This window comes from Typopeltis vanoorti, chromosome 15 (assembly GCF_054136105.1).
Source record: "Typopeltis vanoorti isolate ZY-2024b chromosome 15, IOZ_Tvanoo_1.0, whole genome shotgun sequence".
NCBI classification, from domain to species: domain Eukaryota; kingdom Metazoa; phylum Arthropoda; class Arachnida; order Uropygi; family Thelyphonidae; genus Typopeltis; species Typopeltis vanoorti.
In genome coordinates this window covers 16,735,405-16,758,592 of record NC_143563.1, presented here as the reverse complement: position 1 = coordinate 16,758,592, position 23,188 = coordinate 16,735,405, and the positions used below count along the sequence as shown (strand labels likewise).

General features: G+C 36.5%; 1 protein-coding gene across 1 annotated transcript in view; it reads left to right on the top strand.

Moving 5' to 3' along the window:
- Window positions 1–23,188, top strand: part of LOC150098420 (prostaglandin E synthase 2-like) — an 81,368-nt gene that overhangs the window by 34,365 nt on the left and 23,815 nt on the right. Inside the window, exons 3-4 of the mRNA XM_090405581.1 lie at window positions 14,859–15,064; window positions 21,742–21,954. Coding sequence (XP_090261707.1) covers window positions 14,859–15,064; window positions 21,742–21,954 — 419 coding nt within the window. The remainder of the gene's footprint in view (window positions 1–14,858; window positions 15,065–21,741; window positions 21,955–23,188) is intronic.

Genomic DNA, 23,188 nt, shown 5'->3' with positions numbered 1-23,188 from the left:
AGTCGCAGGGTGCTAAATCAGGTAAATATGGTGAGTGATCCAACACACAAACTTGGTTTTTTTGCTCAAAAACTGTCTCACAATGTTCGAACGATGAGATGGTGCATTATCGTGCAAAAGTGACCAGCTGCCTGCATCACAATATTCATGTCGTATGCAATGAATTCTTGCTATCAATCGCTTCAAAACTTCTAGATAAAACTCACCATTGACCGTTTGGCCTGGTGGAACGAATTCTTTGTGAATTTATGAATTCTTTGTGAACGAATTCCTTGGAATTGTAGAAACAAATCAGTATTGTCTTTTTCGGATGCCCTTCTTCTGGTGGTCTCCACTCGGCACTCTGGCTTTGTTTTGGGCTCATAGTCAAAACACCACATTTTGTCACCAGTAACGATCATTTCAAGGAAGTTTGAGTCCTTACGAGCTATTTTAATGAGGTCCTTGCAGTGTTCAGTTCGATACATTTTTTGGTCGTCGGTCAACTTGTGGGGAACAAATCCCGAATTCAATTTACAAAGGCCCAAACTCGGTCAAAATGTTGTGTACAGTTGATTTTGGAATCCCCAATTCATCTTCAATTAATCTCATGGACAATTTCGGGTTTTCTTTGAAATCACACATTTTTTGGATGTTAACTTCACTCAGTCCAGTTTTTGGACAGCCCAGCTTTTCGTTGTCATCAAGCGTCTCACGACCACTTTGAAATCCCTTAAAACACTTGTAAACTTGAGTACGGGATAAGCATTCATCACCTTATGCTTTTTGTAGCATTTGATGTGTTTTGGTAAAACTTTTACCAAGTTTAACACAAAAGTCAATCACAGCTCTCTGTTTGAAACTCATTTTCCAACCATTTGTCAAAACACACTGTCACTCTTGGCACTATAACTCGGCTTCTAATGAAACAAATGTCATAAACAGTTGACACAATAGTAATGAAGGTTGCCACTTTCGACAACAAAAAGATACTACAGGTGGCGCCACTAGTTTCTTCTTTTTTCGAAAAGTTTGGTTTCTTTTGGACAGAGGGTGTGTGTGTATATATATATATGCTTCAATAAAGTAGAAAAGAATTCTTATCTTGGATAACTTAACATCCAATCTATTTTTCATCTATTCTTCTTCATGTTTATAATATAACAATAACTCACTGGACTCAGTAATATATGATGAGTTTTGCTGGTGACAGCATATTATGCTCTTCTTTCTTATTTTATAAACCATGCACTATAACAAATGGGCAAAATGTCTAGAATATCTGCTTCCCTAATCTTAAATCTGATTTCTAAAACTCTTCAGTAGGAATTTAATAATCTCGTTAACTGCCTTCTAACAGTATTTAATCCTGTTGTACTCCATGCAAAAAACAAAAAAAATCAAAAAACATTCTCTGTAACTCTTATCTTCAATAAAGCATTAGAAGAGAAAATTCTTACCTTGGATAACTTTTAACATTGTCTTTCAGATTATTAATTTGTCTCTTGTCACCTTGCCATCATCCAAAAAACTAGTTGTTTTTCTCTCTATCTCTCTCAACATTACTTCTGAACAGCTATTAATCCTACAAGTATTTACAAGATTTATGACTCAATATGGAAGAAAACAGTTAACTTGATCTCCCGTTGATTCACACTGGTGTTCGGTTTATGCTGCATTTATCAGTTACTCTCTATTAGAATTGCCATCAGCAATTCTTTCACTTTTCTCTAAATTTCTTTATATATATAGAATACACACAATTTACAGACAAAAATACTAGCTATAGTGGTGGTTGTGGGCAGTAGATGGCGTTGATGTAGATGATTGGTAGTAGAGGTGGAGTGTTGCATAGTAGGTGTCCTCCCATGATGAGTCTTCGGACTCCTTGGAGGCATCACGAATAATAATAACACACACACACACACACACAATTGACCATTGAAGAATGTGGGTGTTTGAATTGCACGGATTCACTTATATGCAGTTTATGAATAAATATAGTGGAAAATGTTTGGATATTTGCGACAATTTGAAGAACTTGCAGACAAATCGCACATAGCTTAGAAATATCAAAAAAATTAAGAAAAGTTAGGTATGTGATGAATGCATAAAATATATGTAGATACTAGTCTATTATCATTTACTACCACAAAGTATACACAAATCATATATAAAACGTTAAAATTTATCAAAACTTATGCACACAAACACTTGCAGACTGTACATGTCCATTTGCAGTTGAGAGAAATGTAAACAAACGTAAAAATGCAGTATTAAATCATAACTGCATAAAATTAACTGTTATTAATTAGTTAAATTAAGTATAAAATAAAAATTTTATGATGATTCATTAATTAGTGTATAGGCTAGGCTACCATAAAGCAATCATATTGCTGCTGCTTTATTATTGATGCAAGAATCGTAATATCTGTAAATAAATATGAATAATTTCTTTTTCTCGTTATCTTTTCATATTTGATGTCTAGTGTTAGTAATATATATAACAACTATAGGGTTTTGTATTGTATAAGACAATATTGATGTAGGTACTGACAGACATACGATTCATCTTATAAACAGACGCATGAACTTACAGTATTGATAAATACAGTACTTTAAATGTATTTTCACTTCCTTATGATTTTCTTTAATAACATTTTCTTTTCTTTTGGGGTGCTTAAGGGTCAAAGCTGTATAACTGAGAGGAGACCTCCACATAGCCTTTAAAGGAATGCGGAGAACCGACCAGGGCTTCTGACCTAATGTCCAATCCTCACCTTCTCGTGGTGCACCCTGTTGGGTATCTACTTTGATACTGAACAAACGAGGATGGGCTGGCAATTTGGGATTTAGCCGACCAAATTGTATTCTTATTGGTTAAACCAAAATAAAAAATGATGGTACAACATGACAAAATTTCATGCCGGCTGGGGCGTCGCCCGGTTAAACAAGGCCCCCATTGTTTTCGCCAGGGAACCAGGGCGAACAGCGAAAAGTCAGCTACTGGAACAAATCTGAAAACAAACCCCAACTCAACATCACCAGAGTTAAAGATCGGTACTATCAACATAAGAAGCCTGAATGGCAAAGAAATGGAGTTAGCTGAGGAATTAGATAAGTACCAGATCGACATAATAGGGGTGACTGAAACAAAAAAGACAAAAACTGGTGAGATCTTTCTGAGCAATAAATACAAAATGTTATATTCAGGCAATAACAATCAAGGAAAAGAAGGAGTAGCCATAGTATTCAACACAAAATACGAGGCTAATCTTCTTGAATGGCAGTCAGTCTCAAGTAGAGTGATGTGGGCAAATATGAGAATGGGGAACTGGACAATGAGACTTATTTGTGCCTATGGTCCCACAGAAGGTTCTACTAAGGTAGAAGTGGAGGAATTTTTTGAGGCTTTAGAAAAAGCAACTGACACAATGAAAAAGGAAAAGTTGGTCCTTGTTGGGGATCTAAATAGTAGAGTAGGAAATGATTGTGAGACATACAAAAATATTTTGGGAAAATTTGGAGAAAAGAGCAAAGCTAATAATAATGGCAAATATCTGTTGGATTTCTGCTCAGGACATGGACTGGTTATTACTAACACCATGTTCCAACATAAAAATGTGCACAAATTCACATGGAGAGAAGAGGCTAGGAATAAGAAAAGTCTCATTGACTATGTTATTGTTGATATTGATGTTTTCTCCCTGGTGCAGGACACCAGAGTGTACAGAGGATTTGAAATTGGAAGTGATCACTATTTAGTCTTGAGCAGGATAAAATTGAATTTCATATTGAAAAGAATAACATGTAAGAAAGTTTTAAAGCGAATAAAAGTTGAGCAGTTCTCAGATGTATACTGTAGACTAAAATACAGAAATATTATTGATAAGAAAATGAAAGAGTTTGAGAACAGGAATCAAACCTTGGAGATTCAGTGGCAAACTCTGAAGGAAACATTGATTGATTCTGCCAGAGAGGCATGTGGTGAGGTTGTGTGCAAAGATAAAAAAATCAGAACTCCCTGGTGGACACAGGAAGTTAAAGAGGCAGTGAAGGAAAAGAAGAAAGCATATCAAAAGTTCCTGGCAAATAAGTCAGCTTTTACTCTTACAGAATACAGAGACAAATGTAAGAAAGCTAAACAGTGTGTAAAACTAGCTAAACAAAAGTCATGGGAGGACTTTGGCAAGAATATAGAAAATAAATATCAAGAATGTGGCAAAATATTCTGGAGGTTGTTGAAGAAGCTTAGGAATGGAGGAAAGAGTGCTGTAAAAGGAATTAGAGATGATAAAGGTGAAATGAAAACAGGAGAAAAAGATATCCTTGAAGTATGGAGTAATTACTTTGAAAAACTGCTAAATGAAACAAGCAGTGATGACAGCACAGTGATAAAAAACACTGACCAGGCATGCAGTCAGGAATACATATCCATACTTGAAGTAGAAAAAGCCATCAAAGGCTTGAAATGTGGAAAGGCAGCAGGAGTAGATGATATTCGACCAGAAATGCTGAAGTATGGTGGTATAAGAGTCTTACAGTGGCTGCACTGCATAGTTCAGAAAGCCTGGACAGAGGGACGAATTCCCGATGATTGGAGTAGAGCTCTCATAGTACCCATATATAAAATGGGAAATTAAACTGAATGTGAGAATTACAGAGATATTTCCCTACTGAGTGTTCCTGGCAAGATCTATGCAAGTATACTTGAGAAACGGTTGAGAAGAATTGTGGAAGAAAAGCTTGGTGAAGAACAAGCTGGATTCAGGCCAAATAGAGGCTGTCAGGATCAGATCTTCACTTTACGACAAATAGTCGAGAAAGCATGGGAATATAACAAAGATCTGTATTTAAGTTTTGTCGATTTGGAAAAGGCATATGACAAGGTGCCAAGAGAGAAGCTATTCAATACGCTGCAGTTATATGGTGTCAATGGGGCATTATATCAAGCAATACTTAGTCTTTATTTGAGTAGTGAGTCAGCAGTTAGAATTGAAGGAAGTACAGGAAGATGGTTTAATGTTAAATCTGGTGTGAGACAAGGATGTACATTATCCCCTCTGTTATTCATTATCTATATGGATCACATTATGAAGGAATGTGGTATTAAACCTGATATCAAAATTGGAGATGTTAATGTCAGCTCTTTGCTTTATGCGGATGATGTTATACTTCTAAATAAATCCGCTACAAGTCTGCAAGATTCTCTGACTAAATTGAATAGCTGTTGTAATAGATATGGTATGAAGGTCAGCAATAAAAAGACAAAGACAATGAAAATAGGCAGAATCATTGAAAATGTCAACTGTGTTGTGAATGGAGAACCTGTGGAACAAGTAAAACATTGCAGCTACTTAGGCACAATTTTTACTGAAGATGGTAAACTAAATATAGAAATAGACAACAGAATCAGCAAAGCTGGTATCGTGGGAAGTCAATTGAATAAATTCATATGGAATAAGAAAGAAATTAGTCGGAACACTAAATTAGCTGTATACAAGACTGTGTTCAAACCAATTTTAACTTATGGATCTGAGAGCTGGGTCAGAAGTAAAACACTTGACCAAAACACTTGACCGCAGATATGAGAGTCCTGAGAAAGATTAGAGGCGTGAACAGATGGCATCAATGGCAATATCATATTAAAAATGAGGATATTAGGAAAGAACTTGACATTGTCAGCATCCAGGAATGCGTTAGCAGAGCTAATCTCAGATGGTATGGTCACTTAAATAGAATGGGAGAGGAAAGATTAGCAAAACAAGTGTTCTCTGCCAGGTTGGCAGGAAAACAACCCAGAGGAAGACCAAGATATAGGTGGATTGATACGGTACAAAGTGCCTTAGACGATAGAAATATAAGATCTGATAATGTTGGAGTCTTGACAAGTAACAGACTGATTTGGAGGAAAATTGTAGATAGGAAGTTAGTAATGATGTAATTTTTTCATGTAGTACTGTCATATCCTGTACACCCCTTGAGGGTACATGGCAGGAATTTGATGATGATGATGATGATAACATTTTCTTTTCTCTAGCTTACTGTATTGTAAGAATACAGTATATATATATATATAATACATATTACATACAAAATGTATGTTAATCGATTGTTTATGTTATTGGTAAGGCTTCTGGTCAACAGTAGCCTATTAGTAGTTAAGATTCAAAGAGAGTCAAAAGTTATACGTGGATTTTCAAACAACGCAGAGGATCAGTGTCCCTAACCCCTGCATTGTTCAAGGGTCAACTGTGTGTGTATATATATTTAGAGAGAGCAGCTAACTTCCTTCTGCTTATTCATCTTTTAATGCTAAACTCATGGTAGCAAAGTTTCTTCTTCTTCATATATTTATTCTTTCTGCTGCTATCATTCAATTCCTGTTAGGAAAAAGTCTCATACTGGGAAAAATAAAAGTTTGTGTTCCACTTGAGATTCAACAATCTGTGAAACATGTTCGGCTTTTTTCACTTTAAATGTGAAACAGAAAGTAAACAAAGATGTTACCTCTGTAACCTTTGGAATATGTTATGTTTTCTTTTTTTTTATCTCACATCTAACGGGAATCAAATGCATTTTTTTAAGCAATACCACTTTATTGCTTTCTTCTGAAGTTGTTGATTTTCAGTATCCCATAATGTGCAGCACACTTCCTTTCTTTATATATATATATATATATTTATAAGTATATATATACTTATATATACTTATATACTGTATTTTTCGGACCATAAGATGCACCTTTTTACCTAGAGAAATAGACTTAGAATTGGTGTGCGTCTTATGGTCTGTAGGTAGGTGGTACCGGGTAAGTCTTGGATTCTCATATTTTTGATGTGAGCCAAACACGTGTCTCGCTGCATATGTGGGAATCCCCAATTTAAATATGAAAACTTTACTGCCATCAATAGTAGTTAGTGGGTGAGCATATGCGGTTTTGAACGGACGAGATGATTATTAAGTCTTTTAAAAAATGTGGCATAAGATTTTGAAGAGAGTAATAACAATAGTTCAGACAATAATACGAAAAGTGACCATAACGAGATGAGTGATAGTGCCGAGACGAGTGAAGACGAACTGAATGCTGCTGGCACAAGTTAATAATAAATGAAATTTAAGGTTTTTGGCTATTTTTATATAATAACATATTTTTTTTAAAACTTGTCTCATAAATTTGGGGTGCATCTTATCGTCCGAAAAATATGGATTTGATATGGACTCTACAAGTACAGGAAATTATCTCCAAAAACAGTGATCTTTCAGATCAGTATTCCATCTAATTTTTGCAGGCCCAAGTTCCCATTCTCAGACCCAATGTATGCAATAGCTTGTGCTCACATTAGTGAAAGTCACAAGCCATAAATTCTAAATTTAATGCGACATTAGTGTCCATTTCAACACATTTTCCAGCCACCCAAATTTAAATGAATTTGCATTTGTTTTCCACTTTAAATTTATGTTAAATTTTGATGGTTTAATATAGTAAAACCACTAGAGGAGGAGCTTTTCGCCACACTGAACCACGACCTTTGGACGATTCTCTATGATGTCTCATGTGCTTCAGCAGAGAAAGAATTCAAAAAAATACAATGTCGGCACATCAAAAATTTTGAAAATTTGGAAAAGAACTCTACCTCCAAACTTCAACTACCACTCAGCACTGTAATCAACCTGTCTTCCATTACCATGAAGCCTGAGGCACTCAGCACACTTGCACGTGGCCACAATTTCCCCATAACTCCTAAGAATCCTAAAACTCCAAAGCAAGACCACCAAAAACCAACCTAGCCAAAGGAGAATATAAAGCTCTACAATAAATGAACAGCAAAGAAATAGTAATCACCAAAGCAGATAAGGGAAATGTCACTGTGGTTCTCAACCAAACAGACTGTACAGGTACACTTAATGCTTTATTGTTAGATTGGTCTATGGACTTCCAAAAATACATAAACAAAATGTGCCATTACATCCCATAGTGGATGGCATTGATTACCCTACATACAAATTAGCCAAAGTGCTCACATACTATACTGGCAACACACCATCACACACAAAAAATTCAGCCCACTTCAAAGCCAGTATAGAAAACTTCTCACTCCAACACACTGACTTAATGGTCAGTTTTGAAGTCTCCTCCCTATTCACAAATGTCCCACTCAAGGATACCTTAGAGCTCATCCAAGTCAAATTACCTCCCGATATCCCAGCCCTATTTCAGTTCACAATGAACTCAGGCTATTTCATTTGGCAAGGAAAATTTACAAACAGATAGAGGGGACAGCCATGGGTTCACCACTCTTTCCACTCCTGGCCAACTTCTTTATGGAGACTTGAAGAAAAAGCCTTAAACTCAGCCCCACAAAAACCCACCGTTTGGCTATGCTATGTTGATGATGTATTCGCTATTTGGCTGCATGGCTCAGATACATTCTGCATCTTCTTAACACACTTAAACAAACAATAATCCAATTCACTTTGGAAAAAGAAGAAAACAACACTTTCCCTTTCCTAGACACTCTGATTACTCGCCAGCCTGATGGATCCCTTGCCTTCTCCATTTACAGAAAACCGTTTACATTCACCAACAGTCTCACCCTCCCCCCTCCCTCACAACAATATGGAGTTATAAAAACCCTATATAACAGGGCAAAATTAATCTGTTCAGATGACAGTGCCCTAACCACATCCTTAACATGTTCTTAGCCAATGGCTACAACCCCCAAAAAATACTAAAACCAGTTAACCACAACCCCCCCCCCCTTCATAACAAAGATTACACTAAATCAATCACCATTCTCTATATCCAGGGCACCTCTGAAAAGTTAACCAAAATCTTAAAAAAATATGACCTGACTTCCTGTTACAAACTATATAAGAAATTGGCATCCCTTATCCGCTCCACCAAAGACCAGCCACTTTCCCTAGACCTACCCAGAGTATACCAGGTCCCTTGCAGCTTTAAAATGTCCTACTATGGCCAAACAGGCAGGACAGCTAATGTCAGGATATCAGAACACAAAGACTACATCCGATTTCACCAATACAACCACTCTGGGTTTGCTGACCGTGCTCTGGATATCTGCCACAGAATATTCTGGAAGAAAGCCACTTTACTACACTGAAGCAAATTTAAATACAAAAGATTGTTCATGGAATCAGCCTCAGCTCTAAAAAAAACTTTCCAAACCTCAACAAATTTGGGTGAATGAGACTGCCCCTAAGTTTGGGATGCTTGCATCATGAGAACATCAGCCAAGACAACTCAATATATCCCACTAGGGGGGCACCTTTAGGACTCTAGGAACAACATTAGTTTCTCTCTTCTGCGTGATTTGCTCATTGTTAGTACCTGCATGCACGTGTCATAGTTTATGTTCCCGTGACGATGCCGATGTGACATTGCCAAAATATAGGAAGTAGTGATTAAAGTTTCTTTTTATTAATATTATAGTATACGTTGTAATTTCTTGAAATAATTTAATAGTCGTGTTACCAACGTATAATGTTATCTACAAGAAGTAAAACCACTAATATAATAGTTCTAATTTTATTGTTGCCCTTTAGCTATAACCTGTAAAATTGCAAGCACTAAATTAATTCACTTAAATCTGTATAGCTACAAAAATCCAATACTGTTTGCATGAGTTCAAGGCATGTTTGTTTAGAGCATCTACTGTCAAGACAGTAGACACTAAACAAATGCCTCTGCAACTTGCTGACATCAGCATCGGTTTGTCCACATGGCATAGGCTAAACAGTTGGAATAGGTTAGAGTACTACTGGAGTGGTGACATTGAAAAAATTACCAAATAAAATAAGTGACAAGTATGATTTATCATATAATTTGTTTGTTATAGTACATTCAAAAATTATTGACTGTACAAAAGTATACAATTAATGGAGAAATTTTGAAGGAGGTGGAGGAGATGAGAGATTGAGGAGTGATGGTGGACAGAGATTTGAAGTTTAAGGGTCACATTGTTAAAACTGTAAGAACATCCCAATGGATTATGGCAATAATGAGGAGGACATTGACATGTAGAAGCAAAGAGGTTATGGTTCCCCTCTATAAGGTTTTGATTAGGCCACATAGGGGGAGGGGGTGAGACTGTTGTGCATAGATTTGGTCACCTGGTTTTCAAGGGGATGAGGATGTACTGGAGAAAGTCCAGAGAAGGTTTACTAAGTTAGTATCAGGGAATAGAAGAAGAGGGGTGATATGATTGATACATATAAGTTGGTGAGAGGTTGTTACCAGATTAATGTGGAGAAGATATTTCATATAGTAGAGGGAAACAGGTGTAGAACCAGAGACCATCCATGGATGCTGTAAAAGGAGGGTGTGAGCAAGGAAGTGAGAAGAGCAGGTTCTTTGCATGGAGAGTGGAATGCATTGAACTTTTGCAGTCATCACTCCTGAAAGTGTGGTGACTGCAGAAACTGTGAATGGGTTCAAGGCATGGCTCGATGATTTTTTGGCATGAGAGAGTATAGACCTCCCATGATGAGTTCTTTGACTCCATGAAATGTCAGATATTAATAATAATAATAAAATTAGAAATTCTGGAAGCAAAAATTTTGTGTGCATGGTTACCATGTCAGTGTGCACATACTCAGATTAGAAGGAACATTGCTTTAGATCACTCTAACATCACTGAGTGATCTGAAAGGATTATTTTGACTTGTTACCCTTGATCACTCCAGAATACTCAGTGGTGGGTTCTTCCAGACAACATTTGTAAACGCCTTGGCTTTACCGGCTGATAAGCAAAAAGAAACTCACCACTGAGCCAAATACCAGCCTCTGCAAGCGGCCAGCAAAAACTGCTTATTTCCAAGTTCAAGCACCCACTGAAGGGCATTGCCATGTGCCATAGGCAAGTTTCCAATGGAATGCAATAATCAAGATTGACTTCAGCAGAAAACCACATGAGTAGGGGCTAGATTCAAAAAGGTACTGAGGTTGAATCAATGCAGAATTCATTAAAATGGTGCGTCACCATATTATTATTATGGGCTACTCAAATCCTTAGGGAGGTCCTAAACATCATGCCATGCACTACCCAACAGTTGTACAGTATCTGTCATACTTTGCTTTGAACTCATTCACAGTCATGGCATCTACATGACTGGCAATTTATTCCACTCATTTACAAGGGACAGCATGGCTTTGTGAAGGGTAGATCATGCCTCAGTAACTTGCTCGAGTTTTATAACACGGTGACGGCTGAACTGGATAAGGGTAATGGGTTTACAGTGATACTTCTGGACCTGGTTAAGGCATTTGATAGGATACCACATGGAATTCTAATCCATAAACTACAACATATGGGAATGGATATAGGGTTGGTGAGATGGATAGGTGGGTGGTTGATGGAGAGATATCAGAGAGTAATTTATTCAGGAGTAGAGTCCAAAAGACAGCCTGTGACTAGTGGTGTGCCGCAGGGTTCTGTTCTTAGACCACTGCTGTTATTTTGTTCATTAACGATATAGGGAAAGATCTAAGAGGAATATTTCATTTGTTCGCTGATGATGCAAAGTTGGATAGGGTAATAATGAATGCAGAAGATGTCAAAATCTTGCATTACGACTTGGATAGATTGGAGTTCTGGGCTAAGGAGAATGGATGTCAATTGAATGTGACAAAATGTAAGGTTATGCATTTTGGGGTGAAAAGATTAGCAGCAGTATACCACATTGATGGAACTGTACTCCAGGAGATTGATGAGGCCAGGGACTTGGGAGTGTTGGTGGATAGGGAGATGAAGTTTAGGGGGCACATTGCAAAAATGGCTAAATCAGCTCATCAACTCACTTGGTTGTTGAAAAATACTTTGACGAGCAGAGACAAGCAAGTTATTGTACCTTTGTACCAAGCCTCGATAAGACCTCATCTCGACTACTGTGCCCAGATTTGGTCACCTAGGTTTCTTCTTGATGGGGAGGAGGTGGAGAGGATCCAGAGGCGAGTGACCAAGATGATAGCAGGCCTGTGGAATGAACCTTATGAGAACAGGTTGAAGATTTGTGGGTTGCAGAAATTAGTTGATAGGCGGAAAAGGGGAGATATGATTGAGACATTCAAATTGCTAAAAGGTTTCTATAGGATTAATTCAGAGGATATTTTTGAGATCAGTACTGGTGGTGGGAGAACTAGGGGACACCTATGGGAGCTGGGCAAGAGTGTGGTTTGCAAGGGTGTTAGAGCTGGGTTCTTTACTTTTTAGAGTAGTAAATATGAGTGGAAAAAGCTGCCAGAGTCTGTTGTGGGTGCTATAATGGCGAGTGAGTTCAAGGAAAGATATGATAGATACTGTGAGAATGTCATATAGTTGTGTGGACATGATGTTTAGGGCCTCTCTCGATGATTCTAAGGACTCCCTGGAGTCGCCCATAATAATAATAATTTACCATTTTCCAAGTAAAACATCTAATCCTGACACCCCTACTAACTACATCCTTTCTCACTTTCCAATGATGGCCTCTAGTTCTCCCACCACCTGACCTGTACTGAAAAATTTCCTCTGTATTAATTTTGAAAAAACATTCAGTAATTTGTATGTCTCAATCATGTCACCCTTTTTTTTCCACCTGTCAGCCAATTTCTGTAACTCACAAATCTTCAACCTGTCTTCATAAGGTTCATTCCATGGATCTGCTACCTCCTCCACATCCCCAAGAAACCCAGGTGACCAGATCTGTGCACAGTAGTCAAGATGGGAACTTACCAGTGAAGTGGTATAATAACCTACTTGTCAGGATATTCTTCAGTAACCAAGTAATCCGATGAGTTGATTTAGTCACTTTTGCAATATGCCTTCTAAACTTTAACTCCCTGTTCACTAACACCCTCAAATCCCTGGCTTCATCAATTCCCTAGAGTACAGTTCCAATGTAGTACACAGCTGGTAATCTTTTTCCCCCAAAATGCATAACCATACACTTTGCCACATTAAAATGACATCCATTCTCCTATTGTCATATTGCTAGTCTATCCAAATCATCCTTCAGAATGTTGACATCATCTTTATTAACTATTGTTCTACCCAATTTTGCATCATCGGCAAATAAATGATAATTTCTTGGTATCTTTAATTTATAGTATAGCCAAGTGAAAAAACTTTCAACAACTTTCTTTAATCCAGAGTAATTTGATAATAAGGTGTGACACCTTTTGGCAACTTGTATATGAAAATATGACTTCTGCATTACTTCAACTTTAGTATCACCTCTGGGTCTGGCTCCCACTGATGAGACCTCAATAAAGCTCAAAACTGGTCTGGGTAGTGGCCCTTTTCATAATGCACAGCATTATACATTTCTGCAAGATGTGCTTTGCATTATGGGATACTAAGGCAAGTGATGTGAAGTCTTAGCTTCCTTATATGAGTTGCCCCCAGTCCTGAAAATAGTTCAGTTGTAAACTTTGTTTGGTTTCACTTGGATAAAGGATTAAACCAAGTATATAATTTCTTGGTATCTTTAATTTATAGTATAACCAAGTGAAAAAACTTCCAACAATAATTTATATTCTTCTCAGATCCTTTACTATATCATTAATGTATAAATTAAATATTAGCAGCCCAAGAACAGAGCCCTGTGACATGCTACTAGTCACAGGCTTTCTACTGAACTATTCATGAATAAACTACTTTCTGATATCTTTCTATCAACCACCCTGTTATTCACTTCACCATCTTTATATACATCCCAGTGGGTTGCAATTTATTGATTATAATTCTATGTGGTATCCTCTCAAAAACCTTTACAAAGTCCAGTAATATCACTGTGAACCTGATCTGCAAAGACTGTTACCTTTATTCAACTCAGCTGTCATTGTATTATAAAACATGTGCCTCAGTAACCCTTCACAAACATGATCTCTGAGTAATTTATTAGCTGGCGAAGAAACAAGAATATAATTTCTTGTCTAGTATAATTTTGTTTTGTACCAAGTGATAAAAATTTTCTATAACTATATCTGATCTAGAGTATTTTAATAATATGATAATACACCATATTATACTGAGGTTGAAAGCATATCAACCTCAGTATTTTCTTCCTGGGTCCAGCTGTCACTGATGAGACCTCAGTACAGATTGAAGCTGATATGGGTAGTGACTCTTTCCACGATGAAAAGCAACATACACGTTCAAAGGGGAGCACTATACATTATAGGATACTGAGGCAATTGATGTAAAGTCATCAACTTCTGTATACAAGTAGCCTAGTCTTGAAGATATTTCACTCACAAACTTTGCTTATATTTATAAGCAAAGATTTATAAGCAATTAAACAAGAATAATTTCTTATCAAGTATAATTTACTTTTAACTAAGTGAAAAAAATTAAACTTTCAGTGCTGACCGATAGTGAAACCTTAAAAAGTGAACTAATGAAAGTAAATATATGGGCACTGTTAGCTTGGTATTGCAACTTTTGCATGTGGTCAGAATTGCACATGCTCCTCATCACAAGATCGCAGTGATGGCCTTTTATACTTTGGAGTTATCCAACTTTTTACCTGAACTGCAAAGACATTGAATCTCATTTGGAATCTGTACTGTAGGCATGGAATAATCATTGTTCATATGTATTTCCTTAAAGTACTGTGTCTGGGTTTCCATATCTAAATAAGTTTCCTTTTTGTACATTTACTGTAGTAGTGTCATTTAAGTTAAAGAACCATGTGTTTGGAATGAACATTAAAAAAAAAAAATAATAATTCCAATCTGATTCTTAAGCAACTTTTTATAAAATATTTATTGAAAAAATAATTGTACAAATCAATTTTAAGGATTGATTTGTAGAATTATTTGTTTGTTTTGCAATGTAGAAATTTATTTTGTTTCCTTTTTTTTTCTTTTTTACCAGCAATTGATTGAGTCTTCACTTGTTATTAGCATTTTGGGTAGTTACCTTCTAAATCCTAAACAGGATTTGAATGATGTATTGAAATTCTATCCTTCCCTAACTTATCATGATGAAGTAACTGGAAAAACTGTAGTGGAATCGCTGCATACATATTTCCTGATGTTCCAAGATAATCAAGTGAATGGAAGAAGTACAGAAGATATCAAGTAAAAAGTTTCATTCTCAATTATTCTGTAGTAGTTTATTTGTATACAAAAAGTGCTAGTTCAAGCACCTATAAGTTTTTTTTACTGTCAGTACTTTCTACAGTGACAAAAATAGACATAAATGTTTACAAATTGTATATTACTTAGATAATTTTAGTAGTACAGTTTGTTCATTATCAGATGTGCAAATTAGTAAAAATATGAATAAAATTGAAGCAACATTCACTGCTTCAGTTTTATTCACAGCTGATATTATTACTAAAAATAAAGATATTATTAAATGGGATAATCTGAAATAAGGTGTTGGAAGAACCAAAATGAAAAGTAAGAAAGTAAAGATTGTGATTCTTGTGTAGAGGCTTAAGTGCTGTGAGGACATTATGTTGGAGGTTTAATGGATTTTTTTTACAACACTCAAAAAGAATTAAAATAGAATTTAATACTTCCTATATTTCGTCCTAGTCACTAGGACATCTACGGGGATTACAAAAACAATTAATGTAACATACACACAAAAACTTACAATACTAAGCCCAACCACGTGGGTGACACTAAAGTCCTGTCTAGGTGGAGCGCCCTCTAAGGGCGGTAGTAGGTGGCCTGGAATGTAAGGTGGGACCTCTGGTGATGAGTGTTTCCCAAATCTTCGGAAGCTTAATACAACCGTATTTATTAAGATTTGGTTGGTTTCTGAGAGCTGCTGCTGCTTCTAAGAAAAGTCTCTCTTTCTTGAATTTGCTGTGGTGGAGCATGGTGGTTTTCTTCCATGATACTCTGTGGGTGGTGTCCAAAACATGGTCAGCCAAGCCTGAATGGCCATAGTTGTGTTTAACGATGTACGACTTGTGTTCCTCCAGGCGGATGGATGCTGATCTGCCTGTCTGTCCAAAGTACACAAGCTTACAGGAACAGGGTACTTTGTAAACTCCAGGCAGAGAGAGAGGAGGGAGCTGATCTTTCGTAGAACGGATAAGGGTAGCAAGTTTGCGGTAGGTCTTATATGCTGTGTGTAGGTTATACTTTTTTAGTATCTTGGCTATTTTTTCCGAAGTGCCACGGATGTAGGGTATGGTGATGGCATTTTTAAAATCTTGTTGACGAGAGGGACAGGGAATGGGGGAGGAATTGATTATTTTTTTGATACTGTGTTTGCTGTAGCTGCCATTGGAGAGGAAAGTTCTGTGTATGTGGTTAAGCTCAGTAGTGAGGGCAGTTCCACTGGAACAAAGATTGTGGACTCTCTTGGTAAGAGTTTTAATGATGCCATATTGTTGCGAGGGGTGGTGGTGGTGGGAGAGTTTGTGAATGTATCTGCCTGTGTGTGTGGGTTTTCTCTATACAGTGAAGGCAAGTGTATCATTAGGCAGGCGTGTGACTAAGGTGTCTAGGAAGGGTAAACAATTGTTCTTTTCCTTTTCTATAGTAAACTGGATTCTTGGATGTAGGCTATTGAGATGACAGAGGAAGGAGTCTAACGTGTCTGGGCCATGAGGCCAAATGGAGAACACATCATCTACATATCTTAGCCAGATAGAAGGTTTGAGTGGGGCTGAGTCTATGGCTCGGTTTTCGAAATCTTCCACATAGAAATTGGCAAGGGGGCATGAGAGGAGGGAACCCATGGCAGTTCCCTCTATCTGCTTGTAGATTTTGTTCTTCCAAGAGAAATACCCAAAGTTGATGGCAAAGGAAAAGAGATCTAAGATGTCAGAGGGAAAAAAGTTTTTCTAAGAGAGATAAAGTGTCAGTTAAGGGAATATTGGTAAACAAAGAGAAGATATCAAAGCTTACTAATATGTCTGTATTATTCAAGGTTAAATTTTCTGTGAGGGCTTTAAAGTGGGTTGAGTTTTTTATGTAGGAAGCGGAATTTCCGGTGAGGGGGGACAGAGAGTTGGCCAACTGTTTAGACAGTCTGTAACAAGGTGCATTGGTGGCATCTACTATAGGCCTGAGTGGGGAATTGGGTTTGTGGATTTTGTGGTAAACTGTATATTCAGGGGGGCCGGGAGCGGAAAGGTTTAAGTTTTTTCGCGACGTCAGGGGGCCAGGAGGTTACTTTTTTAAGTAAGATTTTTAATTTCTTAACTTGTGTTTTTGTGGGGTCGTGTTCTAGTGGGATGTAGGTAGCGCGATCACGGAGGATAATGTTATTATCCTCTTGTTATTAACCTCTGGGATAGATGCATATGAGTACAGGAATGATTATGAAGAGCCTGATGCAGTTTCCCAGTTATTGAATCTCATTAGGCAGATAATGACATTATCAGGGCCGGCAGAAGTGGGCATGTGGATGGCGCCGCTTGGGCACAGTTCATAAGTTCATTTTTAAGAAACAAAATTTTTATCATAAAAACAAAAAATTCTTAGAATGATCAATATTAAAATAAGTAAGGCTGTATACACTGCATAATAAAAAAAAAAAAATTGTATGTTGCCGGCTGTTTACAATTTTGCAGCGAGAGCAGGCTAAATGCTTGCCTGCAGAATCTGAAGTGATACAGTGAATGTTTTTAATGCGCAGAAACAAATTTTTGTACAAAATATTTGTTGCTACATAACCAGTCATATGGTACTGTAAAAACTCGATTGTAGCTTAAATATTTCAAAGCACATTACATTCGATTGTTTACTTAGGTTAGGTCCCATGTGAATATTGTAAAAATAAACTTTGTTTGTCTCTGTATAGTTTGTTTTAGATGTTATTGTAAATAACACTCTGGAAATTAACTGTATATACTGCTTTAATAAGAATATGTTAGAGTGTTAAAAACAAAGGCAATGTTTTTATTGCCGAAGCTACATGTAATAGATCTACATGGTGGCATAAGAAAGATTGTTATTAAAATTTGTTTGTATGAGAAAGGCTTGCAGGCTCTAAGTGTAAACATCTGCTAAGTCAGTCAAAGGTTTAAATAACTTTCCGATGGCCGGCAACTTAGAATTAAAAGAAAGCGGAGGAGAACAAAAGGCGTGCCGAACTTGAAACTTAAGATGAAAGAATCATACCGATTCTTTGGGGGGTTGCCAAACTTCATGCAAGGTCTCAGAGGAGGCATAATAAAAAGGAACTGAAGCAAACAGAAGGGGCTGCCCGGATCCAGAGATTGCTGCAGAAGTAGAAGGGGATCCAGTTCCAGAGACGTCCACAGAGAGACAGGAGAGACTGCTCGGTTCCAAACACTGTCAAAGAGGAGGCTGCCCAGTTCCAGACATTGCTATAGCTGCTCAGTCCCAGACGTTGCCGAAGAGAGACAGAGCTGCTCAGTTTCAGACATCGTCAGAGAGCATCCCATACCCAGACATCGGTTGAGAGAGGAGCTTCTCGGTTCGAGACGTCACTAGAGAGAAATTACTTCTAGGCCACAGACAGAGCTTTCAAATTGCTGAAAGGAGAAGTCCCAAACGCTGTAGAAGAGAAAAGTTTCCAGTCCAGAGAGGGATGCTGATTGACAGTTGATGGCAATTTAATTTTTTCTTGGAGGCAGCAATTCAAGCTACTTGAGACGGCAGTTGTCCAGGCAATTTCAAATAGAGGAGAAAAGGCAAGGCAAATTTCCCAAAGCCTTCGCTCGTAAGTTTTTCTTTTTGCCGTGGGAGAATAACATTTTTCCGGAGCTGTACGAGTCCCGCTATGCTCTCGATCAAATATAGCCGAAGCCAAAATTCCAGATGAAGATCTGAGATGAAAGAATTGCCATAGAACTTTTAGTGAAAGACTTTTGACTGATTGTGAGGTACAGAGCCTTTGTAAGTTCAAAACATTTATATAATTCCTCTTATAGTTGTATTATAAAGACTTTTAAGATATATGGTTAATGTTTAATAAGGTTAAGAAGTGTCCTTAAGAGAATCAATTGACATGTTAGAAGTTGATATCAAATTTGTAAAGATAACTTAACAGAGATTTAGGTAACCTCTTCGCGAGTAAGCTTGGAGTTTAATGAGTAAAATTTGTAAACTGAGAGTAGATAACTTTTTGTGTTAAAGAAAGTATTTAAAGTTGAAGAAAAAAGGTTCTAAATTTTGCTAAAGAGTTTTTATAGAGGGATAGAGAAAGCAATCTCCCTAATGTTTAAATTTGTGTACATGTCATAGTAATGTAAATGAATGTTACTTGACTTTCTTGTAAACATAGCAAGTAATAATATAAACGAGAGATTCTGAGCTAGAGAGAGGAGAAAGCGCACACAGCTACATTAGAATAACGAAGAATAAAGTATAAATTAAAAAAAAAAGACATCACAAGTAATTAATAGAAATTACAAGTATACATAGTTAAATAATAATAAAAGTTTACAATGTCACAGTAATGACAGGATAGCAACAGTAGATTTATAACAGTACGATCTCAGTAGGCTGCTGACAGTAGCACAGTGCGGACTATTGTTTCGTCTCTGTGTCATGTTGTGTAATAATTTCTTGTGAGTATAAAATAGAAATGGAATCAAAAATTAAAAAGTTATCTGGTGCACAAAATTGTAAGCGTCATGCTGTGAAGGAAGCAGATATTAAGAAACAAACTGGGGAAACAAACAAATCTACTGTTGCTATCCTGTCACAGTAATGACAGGATAGCAACAGTAGATTTATAACAGTACGATCTCAGTAGGCTGCTGACAGTAGCACAGTGCGGACTATTGTTTCGTCTCTGTGTCATGTTGTGTAATAATTTCTTGTGAGTATAAAATAGAAATGGAATCAAAAATTAAAAAGTTATCTGGTGCACAAAATTGTAAGCGTCATGCTGTGAAGGAAGCAGATATTAAGAAACAAACTGGGGCTCTTAATAAATTTGTTAAAATATTAAAATATTCTGATGCAGATTGTAACCAACTCGATAGATCAGAAATCAGAGTTGATACATCATCCAGTTTGCATGAAAGTATTATTGCAACTATTGAACAAGATGCAGGATTTAAGTGAAAAACAGTTAGGAGAAGATTTAGTCGTAGTTGACCACAAAACTAACACGTTGTTAGTCTCTGTAAATTTAGAAGATCCAGGTGAATGGGGAAATATTGATGAAAAATTACGAGTTGTTTTAATTGAAATGGGGCTTGTTCAAAAGAAAAATATAATATATCTCAGAGATATATATGGTCGTAAATTTGGCGACGCATATTATAATAGAAAAATGGAAAACTGAGAGCTCGTGCCATGAACATGCCTCATTTATTCCGAAACTTTAAATTCTGTTTTTTGCTTTTGTTGCAAACTTTTTGCACCTACCGAATCAAGTAGTCTTGTAGAAGGTTATAACGATTGGAGAAATGTAAGTACAACTTTGCATAGACATGAGACTAGTTTAACTCACATGAAAAATTTCTTAAAATGGAAGGAACTTGATAAAAATTTAAAAACAAAACTGCTATTGATTGCCAGACTCAAAGCATGTATGAAATGGAAAAGAAATATTGGACGAGTGTTTTAGAACGCTTGATTGAAATTATAAAATTCCTTGGTAGCCAAAATTTAGCTTTTTGCAGATCATCTGATAAATTATATGAAAGGAATAACGGCAATTTTTTAAAATTAGTCGAACTGTTTGCGAAGCTTGATCCCATTATGGAAAATCATGTTTGAAGGGCCCTACAAGGAAACAATAGAGTACACTATTGAGTAAAGACAGTCAAAATGAAATATTGGAAACTTTAAGTAATGCAATCAGGGATACAATTTTATTATCAATTCGAAAATCTAAATATTATTCCATAATTTTAGACTGCACACCTGATGCAAGTAAAACAGAACAAATGACCATATTATGACCTTTTTCTTGACCACTAGTATTAATAATTAAAGACTTAATTCTGTATGTTAGTCAAGTAGATAATAGTTTAATATCCGGCGTTTCACTGACTGATATCTGTCAGCATTTTCAAAGGATACACTGGTAAGCAATAGAAAGTAACAAAAAAATAGGAAACTTTGTTTCCTGTGACAATGGAATTGTCAAGATCAGGGTAAACTTTTTAGGTTTTGCAGATGTATCAGATTCCACAGGACGTGGTTTATGTACAACAATGACCAACCTGGTGACGGCGTTGTGGAATTTCCTGTGAGGATGTGTGTTTGTGGGTTGCAGACTTTAGCTGACAGGCAGAGGAGAGAGGATATGGAAATTTATACGTTGCTAAAGAGATTCTATAAGATCACAAAAGAAATTTTTCAGTATCATGAGGAGTAGGGGGAAAACAAGGGTCACACTTGGAAGTTGTTTAAGAGTGGTTAGTAAGGGTATGTAGGTGCACTAGGTTCTTTACATGGAGAGCGGTGAATGAGTGGAATTTATTGCCAGAGGAGGTTGTAAGCATCTAAACAGTGAATAAGTTTTAGGAGAGGTATGATAGGTATTGTGTCAATGGGGATAGTGTCAGTGTCTGTTTTTATTTTAATATGCTAAAATTTTATGGTAATAAATAGCAAATTTTATTTACATAGATTATCTCATCATAAATTTATATCATAAATTGTTTCAGCTTATATGTATTTACTTATATTCACATGCTCAATTAGATATATACATGACCTCTAACATTGATTGGATATAATGTGAGGAACAAAATAAAACAGAGAATTCAATTTCAAAATTTTTTTATGGGATCCCAGCTTGAAATAAATATTTCTTTCTTATGCAAATATATTTAAGATTATCAAATTTTTCCCTTTTACAGGAAAGAAAGAGAATGGCGTCGCTGGGTAGATAACAAGTTGGTCCATGTTCTGTCTCCAAATATTTATAGAACAATGAATGAATCGGTAGACTCTTTTAATTATTTTTCTGATGTTGGTGAATGGGAAAGAAACTTTTCTTCCTTTGGACGCTTTTTTATTGTTTATTTTGGAGCAACAGCCATGTACTTTATTGGAAAAAGATTAAAGAAAAAGTATGTTTTTTTCCTGCCTAAATTATAGATTCAATATAATAATTAATATAACTATGAAAAATGATTTTTAATGTAATTGACAGTTGTTGTGTAGTTGGAAAATTGTTAAGCTTTTTGATATGATTTGATTAATCAGTGAAAATTATTTTAATGCAAATGACACTTAAATGAGATTTATTAAAAAGTTCATAAGATTATTATTATTTTTATTATATGAGCACCTCCATGGAGTCCAAAGACTCATCACAGGAGACCAATCTATACACACAATCTATCATACCTCTCCTTGAACCCATTAACAGACAAAGCACTCGCAACTGACTCTGGCAACCCATTCCACTCATTTAAACTCTCCATGCAAAAAATCTAGTCCTCACATCCCTACTAACCACACCTTTATACAACTTTCAGAGATGACTCGTTGTTCTGGCCCCTCTAACCGAGTGCTTAAACATTTTCTCCGCATCTATCCTATAAAATCCTTTAAAAAAACTTAAATGTTTCTATCATAGCTCCCCCTTTTTCTCCTGTCAGTCAACTTGTGCAATTCACACATGCTCAGTCTATCCTCATAGGGAACATTCCACAGGCCACTCGCCATCTTGTTCACTCTCCTCTGAATCCTCTCCACCACTTCCTCATACTCAAAAAAACCTAGGGGACCAGACTTGAGCACAATAATCCAGATGTGGGCATATCAAGGCCTTATAAAGAGAAATATAATATTCAGTTGTTTGCTGATGATGCAAAATTAGGTAGAATAATAGTTAATCAAGGCAATGTGGAGAGCTTGCAGGATGATTTAAATAGGCTGTCAGTATGAGAAAAAGATAATGGGTATCAGTTTAATGTGGAGAAATGTTAACAAGTAGAGACAATTTCCTTATCTCTACTTGTTAATGTGTTCTTCAAAGTCAAGTAATCTTATGGGCTACCTTAGTAACCTTAGCTACATGTCCTCTAAACTTTAACTCTCTGTCTACTACCATCCCTAAATCTTTAGTTTCATGTATTTCCTGGAGTACAGTGCAATCTATGTGATACACGGCTTGTAATCTATTTATCATAAACTGCATAAGTTTACATTTCTTCACATTAAAACTGATACCTATTATCTTTTGCCCCATTTTGCCCTGCAAGCTCTCCACATCTTCATATTACTCTACCTAATTTTGCATCATCTGCAAACAGCTGAATATTTCCATTCAGATTATTTCCTATATCATTTATGCAC